Source organism: Felis catus, chromosome D2, assembly GCF_018350175.1.
Source record: "Felis catus isolate Fca126 chromosome D2, F.catus_Fca126_mat1.0, whole genome shotgun sequence".
Lineage (NCBI taxonomy): Eukaryota > Metazoa > Chordata > Mammalia > Carnivora > Felidae > Felis > Felis catus.
This window is the reverse complement of record NC_058378.1, coordinates 53,113,232-53,126,598: the sequence shown is the minus strand read 5'-3', so window position 1 is coordinate 53,126,598 and position 13,367 is coordinate 53,113,232. Positions and strand designations below refer to the sequence as shown.

The 13,367-nt window shown below is 36.5% G+C and overlaps 1 protein-coding gene across 11 annotated transcripts in view; it reads right to left on the bottom strand.

Moving 5' to 3' along the window:
- Positions 1–13,367, bottom strand: part of EXOC6 (exocyst complex component 6) — a 228,911-nt gene that overhangs the window by 73,607 nt on the left and 141,937 nt on the right. For 9 of the 11 annotated variants that reach the window (XM_019813545.3, XM_045040414.1, XM_045040415.1 and 6 more), the window contains one exon: positions 7,241–7,420. The exons of 1 other annotated variant lie outside the window; for it this stretch is intronic. In XM_019813545.3, the coding sequence (XP_019669104.2) occupies positions 7,241–7,420 (180 nt within the window). Of the gene's footprint in view, positions 1–7,240; positions 7,421–13,367 lie in introns of those variants that run through there. One more of the 11 variants, XM_045040417.1, reaches the window with a different exon arrangement.

Sequence of the window (13,367 nt, the reverse complement as noted above, 5' to 3'; positions counted from 1 at the left end):
CTAGGTACGTGTATTAACTGGAATAGAAGTAAACTGAAACAAAACAACCTTTATTTTAGGCTCTATGAAATCAGACAGACGTTAACAAATTAATCCAGAGGTTGAATGATGTGTCTGTTTCCACAGTGCTGGTTATTGGAAGAATCAGGCCCAGACTCCAAATCTCAAAAGTTTTAATATAGTGGTGCATCTTCAGAAAAAACATTTTAAGGAGAGAATGATTTTTTTTAAGTAAGCTCTACACCCAATGTGGGACTTGAACTCATGCCATCAAGATCAAGAATTGCATGCTCTACACACTGACCAGCCAGGTCCAAGGAGATGTGATTTTTTTAAGTTTATTTATTTTTGAGAGAGAGAGAGAGAGAGAGAGAGAGAGAGAGAGAGAGAGAGCAGAAGACACAGATTCCGAAGCAGGCTCCAGGCTCCCAGCTGTCAGCACAAAGCCCTACGTGGGGCTCAAACTCACAAACTGTGAGATCATGACCTGAGTCAAGGTGGCATGTGTAACTGACTGAGCCACCCAAGTGCCCCGAGAAAGACTTTTTAAAATATTAACATTTTTTTTGATGTTTATTTATTTTTGACAGAGTGAGAGACAGAGCATGAGCAGGGGAGGGGCAGAGAGAAAGGGAGACACAGAATCTGAAGCAGGCTCCAGGCTCTGAGCTGTCAGCACAAAGCCCGATGCAGGGCTCGATCTCATGAACCTTGAGATCATGACCTGAGCTGAACTGACTGAGCCACCCAGGTGCCTCTATTTTTAAAAATGTTTATTTACTTATTTATTTTGAGAGAGAGAGCGTGAGTGAGTATAAGTGGGGGAGGGGCAGAAAGAGAGGGGAAGAGACAGGGAGCGAGAGAGGGAGAGAGAGAATCCCAAGCAGGCTCTGTGCTGTCAGTGACAGCACGGAGTCTGATGCAGGACTCGATCCCATGAACTGTTAGATCATGACCTGAGCTGAAATCAATAGTTGCACACTTCATCAACTTAGCCACCCAGGTGTCCTGATTTTTAAAGTTAGATACTATCCATTTCTGTCCAAATCATATATCTTCATTTATTATTGGATATATATTTGTTTTTCACTTAAAGAAACCATAATATGTTTCAAAATTATATATGAAATAAAAACGCATGTTAAAAAGTTAGTGGCACCAGATACATTTAGTAGGGAGGGAGACTATGGCCCTACACATAAAAAATTTACAAAGGATACTAAATTAGGCTGTCAATAAAACACTTATGGCCTATGGCTGGAAGCAATCAATTAAGTGAAGGGAAAAACCCTTCAAAGTAAACAATTAAAAAAGGAAATATTTTAAAAGGGAACTAGATGGGGGAAGTAGATACAGAATTTAAAGATCGAATAACATTTCCCTGTCCTGAAAGTAGTTCCTACTATAATATTTTTAATTTTATTTTTGAACATACATACTCTGATTTATTTCTTGAGTTAAAAGTAAATCATTTTTCTTTGGCAATGTGATTTTAAAATCTATACCATATTTAGTGCTATGCCGGTAAATGTTTAACAACAATTCTCTGGGAAAAAAGCCTTCATTCATAAAATTTGCTGATTTCCACAGTCTAACTACTCCTACCTACAGCTACCAATGTGATGTCACTGAACGCACAGTTAGGCATAATTGTGCACAATAGGCTTTCATAATATGTATTGCCCACCACTATTTTAAAACCATTTTCTCCCAGTAGAAAGGCATCTCTAATCTTAGAGTAAGAGATATGGGGAAATGATTCTATTAACAGATATTCTTTTTATAAACAGCTTTTTAGGCATCTATTCTGTAATAAAGATGCCAAACTAATTATTCCTAGCAATCATGTCTATTTTTTTTTTATCATTTGTCACAAGACTTATATTAATGCATTAAACCAAAAGTTAAGCATATTTGAAAGCAAAGAAACATATATCTTTCTTGGAAGAAAAACTGGTATTTACAATTCAAACAGAAACAAGATCAGTTTATTTAAGAACTTTAGAGTGGTAGCAAATAAAAGCACAGAAAACTACATTATGGCTAAAGATAAAATGGAATTCTGAGAAAGGAAGAAATATGAGAAAACTGATCATTCATGATCTTCCATTTACTTCTACTATAAAAGATAACCATTTGTTAGCATAAAATTTGGGTAAATTGGACCCCTTTGCAAATACACATATGAAGAAATTAAAGAGTCATTACCATTTATACATATCCTTTAGTGGTTGTAAATCCATAAAATTATCTTTATTGAAACAAACACATGACTATTAGCATTTATGAAGAAAGTAAATGTTTGTTGTTCTTTCTAGAAGCAGACCAGTGCTGGATTTTTCGGTAGTACACTCACAGTAAAATGTTAGTGAATTCCATTGGCAGTCTTCATGAACAGTAACTACGTTTGTTCAAGTTGCTTAACAACCTTTTCTATTTACATATGTGTAAGTGGTGAATGAATGTTTAAAAGCTTCTTAAAATTCCTTTGGTTTTAAGTTTTCTAGCTAATATAAAATCTTACTTTAAAAAAACAAAACTTACTTATAAATCAGACTTAAACTAAGTCTCATAATTGCATAGAAGAAAATGACTTGTATAATACATGCCAAAATGTTAACAGTGGTTATCCTTTGACAAGATAACAGGTAATTTTTATTTCTTCTATACTTAGATGTATTTTCTATTGTCAGGAAAAAAATATGAGAAATAAGGGTTATTTACATATCTGAAATACTATGAATATTAATATTATTTTAGGGATTAAATTTTAGATTCCAAGAATATTAATCTAGGGATGAAATAACATTTTCTTCACAGAGTAATGAGACTTCACTGGCATCTGTTAGTCATTATAAGCAGTGCACTCAATGTATACTTATTTATTCATATCAATACACTTTATAGTGAATACCTTTCACAATCAAATTTTTTAATGGCTATATAATGCAAAAGTATAGAATTCAGAGCTAAATAATATCAAGCTAAAAATGTAGGCATAAATACAACACACAAAAAAGTAAAATATATTAAAATGAAACTAATACTACAAAGGGCCTTAAAACAGTAACAGAGGAAGAAAAAAGAAGACAAAACTAACTTTATTAATAGTACTTACTTTATGCCAAGAACCCTGCCAGGTGACTTTTTTACATACTATTTTAATTCATCCTATCTATGACAGTCCTATGGGAAAATGAATTATACCATTTTGCGAAGGTAAAAGGTTTAGAGGTTAAGCAACTTGCCAGTATTCTGGAAATAGTAAATCATAAATCTAAGGTTCAAGCAGAAGTCATTCTAACTCTAGAGCCCATCCTATGGTCTCCTCACTTCAGCAACCTGGACCCCAAGAATGATAAAAGATAAATGGGTTTTGTTTTAATTGAGTCATAAAAAGGCAACTTCCCTTGAGGCAGATAATATATTTAACAGGGCAGCTTCACATTTTGGGTAATGGGGTAATACTAGTCATTACTGCAAATACTGCCTATTTAGCTTGTTGTCAATTTCTATGGTCAGCAGAGAGCTGATGAATAAGTATTTTCATATGGAAGCATATTAAATTACTTTACTTTTCCCTCTCCTGCATAGACCTGTACTGGCTGAAACAGTGCAAGTGAAGAGACATAGGTAAGGGAAGTAATATACCAATTCTCTCACTCATCCAAACCTAGAAACAAGAAGTGCCTACAGTGAATATTATTGTTGGTCTTCCAAATCCTACACCTTTCTATTGCTACCATAATGCAGTTAAAAAGTGAAAATAACAAAAAGTTCTTTCCCTGGGCTCCAACAAAACCATTATTATCCATTAATTTCTATTGTTCTCATATCTTGTGAGCAGACAACAAAATTGTACTGGTTGGATAATAACTTTTTGGAACCGTTGGAACCTTTCCCAGGAATGTGGTCAGTAACTGGACATCATGATTACCTGTGATTGAGAAAATATTCTTTTACAACAATGGCAGGGACTGACAAATACTAAATACACAATGACACTAAAAGTGGAGCTTTTAAACTAAGTGTCTGTCTTAGGTATTTTTTAGGGTTGTGCAGTCAAAGAATCAGCTTTATCCCACAGCATCAACTTTTGTGTCTAATTATTTGCACTAATAGCCAATACTTGCACCATCTGAAAGAGTGATCCTTGGTCTCACAGCTCGCATTGACTCTAACTCACTGCGTTGACCCTGAACAATGTCAAACTAGGATAGTTAGGGCACATGGCCACTACTTAACTCTCCATGTCTGTGAGTGGGATAGCTACTTCTGTTAAAGCTGACTGATTTGGGACTAAATGTGATAAATAATCTTCTGAAGCTTGAGAATTGAAGGAGTCCAGAATGGGCCTCTCTCTCTATCAGGGCCCAAGGGTAACCTGAAACTAAGGAATTCCTTTCAGCCTAAAACATTCAAACAAAAATGGTAGCTTACGTAACTATGTTGCTTAGAAAAACAATACATTTAATAATATTGCTTCTGATCTTTGCTTAAAAGAAAACAAGACAGTCAAATATTTTATACAATTTCAATATTTCAGAGAATATACTAAGCAAAATAAAATTATCAACTCTAGCTAAAACTTACTATAGTAAATAATTTAATATTTTTGCTTCGGAATTATGTTTCTAGTTTATTGCTTGAATAAGCATATACTGTTGTCACATCCATTTTCTCTTTTCTTAGCTGTGAAATACAATTTTCTATTTATCTGATCATGTCCTATACTTATTATTGTATTTGTTGGTCTGCACTGTATAGCAGTTTATTTCCTTTACAGGAAAACCGATGTTAAATAACATAAAAATCCAAAATGGCATATGAAGAATCCCCTAAAACTATACAAAATATCATAATAGATTACATGAGTGATCTAGTTAGTCCAAGAAGATCTGCCTCTCTCAGTGTTACTACAGTACAAGAAAGCAGCCTTTCCCTCCAGATGTTAGCCTCCTGAAGTGAGATATTTGCCCCAACCATTTCTAACATATAACCTCTCTTAATCTTCTCAATTTATGCACAAAATTCCTACCCATCATGTTGTGCCAGGCTGTGAAAGATATTGCAACATAAAAATATGATGTGTATGTATCTGTGTACATGTGCGTGCACACAGATCTGTTTACTTTTGTACACTGCTTTTAGCTAGAAACATGGAGATGGATGCTGGCAACGTGAATTCAAATTAATTCAACAATTATTTAAAATATACTACATGAGGAAAATTTTCTTAGAAATTAGATGAAACAAGAATTAAACATATATACAGGTTCCCTTTTTCAACACAAAGAGAGCAGTTAGGAATATAATATAATCCCTGGGTAAGCTTCTAAAATCTCTTTGGCACAGATCCACTATTAAAATCTCTTTAGGAAATTCTTCTATTTATTTTTTAGCAACACCTGCCTTCAACTATTCTAAATGGCCCTCTGGAGCAACTCACAATGCAAAGTCAAAAAATTAGGAGAATAACTTTTTTTTTTTCCATTTTAAACAGGAGAGATGGGCGGAGGCTGTTGGGGAGGCTTGAGATTAAGTATTTTTGTGTTCAGCTACACCTCCTTTGTTCTTTCTTTCTTTCTTTCTTTCTTTCTTTCTTTCTTTCTTTCTTTCTTTCTTTCTTTCTTTCTTTCTTTCTCTCTTTCTTACCAGGTGGGTTTTTTTTCTTGTGTTCAGCTACATTTTATTGTGAAATAAAAAGGTCAACAATTTTTTTTCTATTTTATTTGTAAAACAATTACTCCACTCATGTTTTAATAGTTCTATTATTTCTAATACGCCTAATGAAAAGCATGTTCATCCCAAGATAACCTCTTTGGTCTTTGCATTCCTCATCTGCAGAATCCAATGCTTCAGCCTATTCAAACCCAAACATCCCTGCAATTTATATATATATTTTTAATGTTTCATCAATAGATTGTTCAAAATGTAGATGCATTATTACTATGTATCAGGATAGAACAATGTTCCAGCTTTACTCCTCATCTCTGGCCTAAAAACACCTAATAATTTCTTGGCTTTTCTAACTGGAAAAGTAATTGATTCTATTGACTTTAATGAGAACTACCCCTATTAAGAGTTTATTTCAAGATGCTCAACGTCGCTCCTCATCAGGGAAATACAAATCAAAACCACACTCAGATATCACCTCACTCCAGTCAGAGTGGCCAAAATGAACAAATCAGGAGACTATAGATGCTGGAGAGGATGTGGAGAAATGGGAACCCTCTTGCACTGTTGGTGGGAATGCAAATTGGTGCAGCCACTCTGGAAAACAGTGTGGAGGTCCCTCAAAAAATTAAAAATAGACCTACCCTATGACCCAGCAATAGCACTGCTAGGAATTTACCCAAGGGATACAGGAGTACTGATGCATAGGGGCACCTGTATCCCAATGTTTATAGCAGCACTCTCAACAATAGCCAAATTATGGAAAGAGCCTAAATGTCCACAACGGATGAATGGATAAAGAAATTGTGGTTTATATACACAATGGAGTACTACGTGGCAATGAGAAAGAATGAAATATGGCCCTTTGTAGCAACGTGGATGGAACTGGAGAGTGTGATGCTAAGTGAAATAAGCCATACAGAGAAAGACAGATACCATATGTTTTCACTCTTATGTGGATCCTGAGAAACTTAATAGAAACCCTTGGGGGAGGGGAAGGAAAAAAAAAAAAAGAGGTTAGAGTGGGAGAGCGCCAAAGCATAAGAGACTCTTAAAAACTGAGAACACACTGAGGGTTGATGGGGGGTGGGAGGGAGGGGAGGGTGGGTGATGGGTATTGAGGAGGGCACCTTTTGGGATGAGCACTGGGTGTTGTATGGAAACCAATTTTACAATAAATTTCTTATATTGAAAAAAAATAAAATAAAATAAAATTTGCATACATTAAAGTTCAAAAAATAAATAAATAAAATAAAATAAAATTCATTACACTGGAGAAAAAAAAAGTTTATTTCAATTTAAGTCTATACCGAATTTCAGGGTTTTGTTTTGGTTTTGGTAGAAACAAAGTTGTAGTTATTTTGGCTGAAAGTAAAATAAATTAAAACTTCAAACAATTGGCTAGGTTATTAGAATTCCTCACAAATAGATGTGTAATAATGGAAAGAAAATATTCAAGCCATGAAGTTGGTTTGAGCCAGTAAATCTCAAATTAAGATTAAATTCTACATATATTTTAGTAAGCAAAATTATAATACAATTTTCTGGGATTTTTCATACTTACAGGTAAATGAGTAAACACTTGAAAGATGCTTCTTAAAAAATTAATAAGATCCATTAAATAACCACTAGCTCTTCCATCTGGCTCAGACATTGTCCAGTCATAATCAGCAAGCTGAACAAATTCATCAATTTTTTGATTAAGTTTGGTATATATTTCTCCTTCTGCTGCATGTCGGGCATCCTGATAAGGGATAAAGTAACAAAAACAAAAAGTTATAGAAGCAGATAATTTAAAAACCTTTCTTGGGTGCCTGGGTGGCTCAGTTGGTTAAGTATCCAACTTCGGTTCAGGTCATGATCTCATGGTTTATGAGTTTGAGCCCCACATCGGGCTCTGCACTGACAGTGCTGAGCCTGCTTGGAATTCTCTCTCTCTCTCTGTCTCTCTTTGCCCCTCCCCCACTCTTGTTCTCTCAAAAGAAATAAACTTAAAAACAAGTGTTCTCAAAATTCTAAAATTTATTTTATATTTTTCTTTGATCTAATATTTTAGTCATTTATTCAAAATCCAAGAAAATTGTTAGTTTTTTGGCTGGCAGTAGTCTATTTGACTGACATCACTTTTTCCCCCCGACCTCCTTTATGGGGTAGGATAATTTATGAGTTATTAATCCTGAACTGTTCTCACAGCTTTAAGAAGACTCATAGGAGAGACAGAAGTTTAAAAACAGAAGTTGTCAAGAACACAGAAGACCACCTCTGTCCACTGACTGAGAAGAATAAAGTTGGATGGTAACAGAAGAAATGGAATAGTTTCAGGTGTCTTAAGTTCAAGAGGAAAAAAAGAAAAGAGAAGAAAGAGATAGTTAACTTCTCAGAGGAGGAGAAAAGAAAGGATGAGAGTGATGCAAAAACACCAGAGTGAAGATCTCCAAACAGTCTCTTCTCCATAAAAGCAACAAGAAAACTTGCAAAAATAGTCAAAATCAACTTTTCCAGGGCTCTGGAAATTAATTTAAACCTTGCAGTAATCCAAATAGTGTTTATTCAAGAAAAACAGCTTGGTAAGAAAAGGAGCATTGCAGGGTTTTAATGTGCCCTTATTTCCATTTTTCTTCCCCTACTTTAGTTTCACAGTATCCTTGAAAATCAACATCCTAGGGGTGCCTGGGTGGCGCAGTCGGTTAAGCGTCCGACTTCAGCCAGGTCACGATCTCACGGTCAGTGAGTTCGAGCCCCGCGTCGGGCTCTGGGCTGATGGCTCAGAGCCTGGAGCTTGTTTCAGGTTCTGTGTCTCCCTCTCTCTCTCTGCCCCTCCCCCGTTCATGCTCTGTCTCTCTCTGTCCCCAAAATAAATAAACGTTGAAAAAAAAATTAAAAAAAAAATAAATAAAAGAAAAAAAAAAGAAAAAAAAAAGAAAATCAACATCCTACAACTATGGTAAAAAACAGTAGCCTGACAGCCATCAAAGGGAACAGAATGGGCTTGGAGCTCCTTCAAAACCACATTCCTGGAGAATTATCATTATATCAACTACCTGATGGTTTCCTGGAAGACCCCACTTACAGGGATGTCTTTCTTTGATTTAAATTGGGGCTTGTCCAGTGCATAAAGCCTTTTCTCTGGGGACATTTGTTGAAAACAATTAAAGGTAATTGTTGAATATGGCATATGCCTGAAGGAATGGATAACAGGGCACACAGTCAGCTAACTTTAGCTTAAAAGGAAAACCTGGGGAATGAGATATACATAGATGACTTTGAAAGGCTCTTACATATTCCTGGGAATCTACAAGGTTAGGTACACATGTAGGGCTATGCACAAGCTCAGAAAAGACCTGAGAAGGCTCTAAGCTCTCATTCATGACTGACCTTGAAGCTCTGTACAAGCATGAAGTAGGCTAACTTAGAGTTGTCAAATGCCTGAGTGTTGAAGGTATGCCCCAGTACCTACATAGAGTTCTTCAGCAAAGACTGGGAAACTTATTGGTTCTAGGCTTTTCAGGAAATCTGTGTCCAATCATTAGTTGGTCATTAAGCTAACCAAGCAGAGACTTCAGTGGCCACAGAGGAGAAAGAATAGAGACTTTATAGAATTAATTCAGAAAAGTCACAACCAACCAGCCAACCAACCAACTTTGGGAAGAGAGGAGAATCAGATTTTCAGAATTGCCACAATATATTATTTAAGTGTCCTGTTTTCAACAAATTTATGTCACGCAAAGTAACAAGAAAGTATGACTCATATACAGGGGGAAAAAAGCAATCAACAGAAACTCTTAGTGAGAAGGCCCAGTCATTGAACTTTTAAGACAAAGACCTTAATTCAGCTATTTAAAATATGTCCAAAGGACTATAGGAAACCACATCTAAAGAACTAAAGGAAAATACTGCAATGCCTCACAAAATATAATGTAAGTAAAAAGGCAAAATTTTTTAAAATAGAAATTCTGGGGGTGCCTGGGTGGCTAAATCAGTTGAGCCTCTGACTCTTGATTTCAGCTCAGGTCATGATCCCAGGGTCATGGGATTGAGCCTTGCATCAAGCTCCATGCTGAGCGTGGCGCCTGTTAAAGATGCTTTCTTTCTCTCTCTCTCTCTCTCTCTCTCTCTCTCTCTCTCTCTCTCCCTCTGCCCCTCTCCCCTGCTCACACTCTTGCTCTCTCTCTCAAAGAAAAAACAAATTTTTTTTTAAATAGAGGGTCAGTCAGTTAAGCATCCCACTCCTGATTTAAACTCGGGTCGTTATCTTACCGTTCCTGTGTTCAAACCCGGCGTGGGGCTCCATACTGACAGTGCAGAGCCTACTTGAGATTCTCTCTCTCCTCTCTCTGCCCATCCCCTGCTTGTGCTCTCTCTCTCACTCAAAATAAATAAACTTAAAAAAAATAGAAATTCTGCAGTTGAAAAGTACAATAAATGAAATGAAAAAATTACTACAGGGGTTCTACAGATTTGGCAGGCAGAAGAAATGGATTAGATTAACAACATAAACCAACTAAATCTAATAGACATCTATAGAATATCCCACTCAAAAACACCAGAGCATGAATTACTCTCAAGTTCACATGGGATGCTATCCAGAATAGGGCATATGTCAGGTCATAAGGCAAGCCTTAAAAGGACTGAAATCATACAAAGTATGTATTCTAACCACAATGGAATAAAATTAGAAATCAGTAATAGAAGGATATTTGGAAAATTCACAGATATTGGAAGTTAAACAACAGACTAAAATAAATAACCAATAGGTCAAAGCAGAAATCATGATCAAAATAAGAAACATTTTGAGATAAAAAAAAACAAAAACACAATACCAAAACTTATGGGAGGCAATGAAAGCAGTGCTAAGAGAAAATGTTACAGTATACATGCCTATATTATAAAAGAAAAAGAACTCAAATCAATAACCTAAACTTTCACCTTAAAAAACTAGAAAAAGAAGAAATGGTAGTTGTGGGTTCTCATTCAGAAAACAGCACTCTGATAGAGGCCACAGATTAGGCACTGTGGCCTTTGAACCATAGCAAAAGATCCCCATGTCTATGTGTTTCTTTTAAAGGCTCATACAGACTTAGGGAACATCTTGCAAGTTAAAAGTTAAAACTAGATGGATCTCTGCCTTCCCCTCAGTTTTTGTTTTGTTTTGTTTGTTTTTGAACTGCACAAGGCCCTGGAATACTTTTTACAAAAAGGTGAACAACTTATCACTCTGAACAGTAAAGCATGAGGGACAATGTCATATTTCTGACAAAACTAATACCTATTTAGATTTCTTAATTTTTTGAAATGTTTATTTACGTTTGAGAGACACACGAGAGAGACAGGCTGTGAGTAGGCGAGGGGCAGAGAGAGAGGGAGACACAGAATCCGAAGCAGGCTCCAGGCTGTCAGCACAGAGCCCAACGCAGGGCTCGAACTCACAAACCGTGAGATCATGACCTGAGCGAAGTCAGACACTTAACCAACTAAGCCACCCAGGCGCCCCCCCCATTTAGATTTCTGACTGATACTTCAGTATCACTAACCATTAGTAGTCACATATTATGTTTGAGTAGAGTTTAATCTAGTTTACATTTTATATCATGCCTACGAATAAGATCGCTATAAAGACACTGAGATGAGTATCTCACAACTCAGGGAGAGATACAATACTGTAGTTCTCCCCTTATTCACGGTTTCGCTTTCGGTGGTTTCAGTTACCCATAGTCAACAACAGTCTGGAAGCAGATGATCCTCCTTCTGACCTTTCCCCAGATGGTCAACAGCAGCCGAATGCTATGTCAACAACGCCTACATCATTCACCTTACTCCATGTCATCACATCGGCATTTTATCATCTCACATCATCACAAAAAGAAAGGGGAGTACAGTACAATAAGGTATTTTGAGAGAGAGACAGACAGACCGACCATATTCATATAACTTTTGTCGTAGTACACTTATAATTGTTCTATTTTATTATTAGGTATTGTTAATTTTTTACTGTGCCTGATTTATAAGTTAAACTTTATCAGAGCTAGGTATGTATTGGAGAAAACAATATAAATAGGGTTTAGTACTATCCGAGGTTTCAGGAATCCACTGGGGATGGATTGGACATACCCCTGAGGATAAGTGGGGGTTGGGGGGGGGGGAACTGTGTAACAAAACATGACTAATGCTATATTATAGGTTTAGCAAAGCATCCTGAGGAAATAGTTACTACTTATTTGATAAAAAGCTTGATGGAGATAGTATGTCATTTGAGTTGTAACTTTAAAAAATATAATCAGGAACGCTCACTAAGTATTTTAGTTTGTGCGCCTTAAGAAATTTTCAGAACAGTGTACAAAATGGTAAACATGAACAACCAAAATGTGCCGTTTTCATATTTTAAAATGCTTTTTTGCCTCCCTTTCCAATTTTCACAACGTCTAACCACTCAGTACTCACTGCCACATTGGGCTGATAAAACCCAACTACTGTAAGTAGATGTCTTTCCATTGGTGTGCCTGTTTCCACAGTAGGACTGGAACGGGAATTCCAAGAAAGATTTTTCTTCTCTCCTCATTCACATTAATATGCATTAATTAATTGCATTAGCCACAGCAATAATATACATCTCTTTAACCTAACAGCATTAGGAGGAGATATCCAAGATAGCAAATGCCTACAGCCCACAGAGCTATGCCACAACACGTTTTATTGATATCATTTAAATGCCAATGTCTCAAAGCAATGTAAATGTTTATTTACCACTTTGCATTTTGCCCCAGTGTTCAAAATCAGCCCCCTCTATTTCATGTCTCACTACCTTTACTGAATCTAAGCAGATGAATATCGATCATTATAGAGCTGAAGCGAGACCACTACTCTAGAAGGCATCCACATAAGGGGAGCCTAAAACTCAAAACTGTATTAATTATTCCATAATACCCATTTCCCTTATATCCCAAAGCAAAGACAATTTGAAGTCTGATTGCTCCTAACCTCTACTATACCTATCTGCACTCAAATAGCTCTATGTGATTTTTCTTGCTTTTCTGGGATGTCTCCAACATAGGCAGAAAGAGAAAGAGCTGCCTGACAAAATTCTAAAAACCAGTATCAAGAGACTCCTCTCCCCCAAACTCGCAGAGCTAAAGTACTTGGTGAAACTTTACACATTTTTAAATAGCTGTTCCTTTAAAATCCTAATTTCAACCTAATTTTTTATTATTTTTAAAAATTAAGCTTATTTATTTATTTTGAGAGAGAGAGGGGGAGGGACTGGAGAGGCAGAGAGAGAGAGAATCCCAAGGTGGCTCAGCACTGTCCGGGCAGAATCTGATGGGGGGTGGGAGAGCTCGAACAAGAGAACTGCGAGATCATGACCTGAGCCAAAATCAAGACTGGGATTTAAAATCAATGATATACTAGGGGCGCATGGGTGGCTCAGTTGGTTAAGCATCTGACGTTGGCTTAGGTCATGATCTCATGGCTTGTGAATTCAAGTCCCACGTCGGGTTCAGCACAGAGCCTGGGCCCTGCTTCAGATTCTGTGTCTCCCTCTCTCTCTGCCCCTCCCCTCCTTATGCTCTCTCTCAAAAATAAATAAACATTTAAAAAATTTATATTTAAAATCAATGATATACTGAGGTGCCCGAGTAGCTCAGTCAGTTAAGCGTTGGACTCTTGATTTCAGCTCAGGTCATGATCTCACAGTT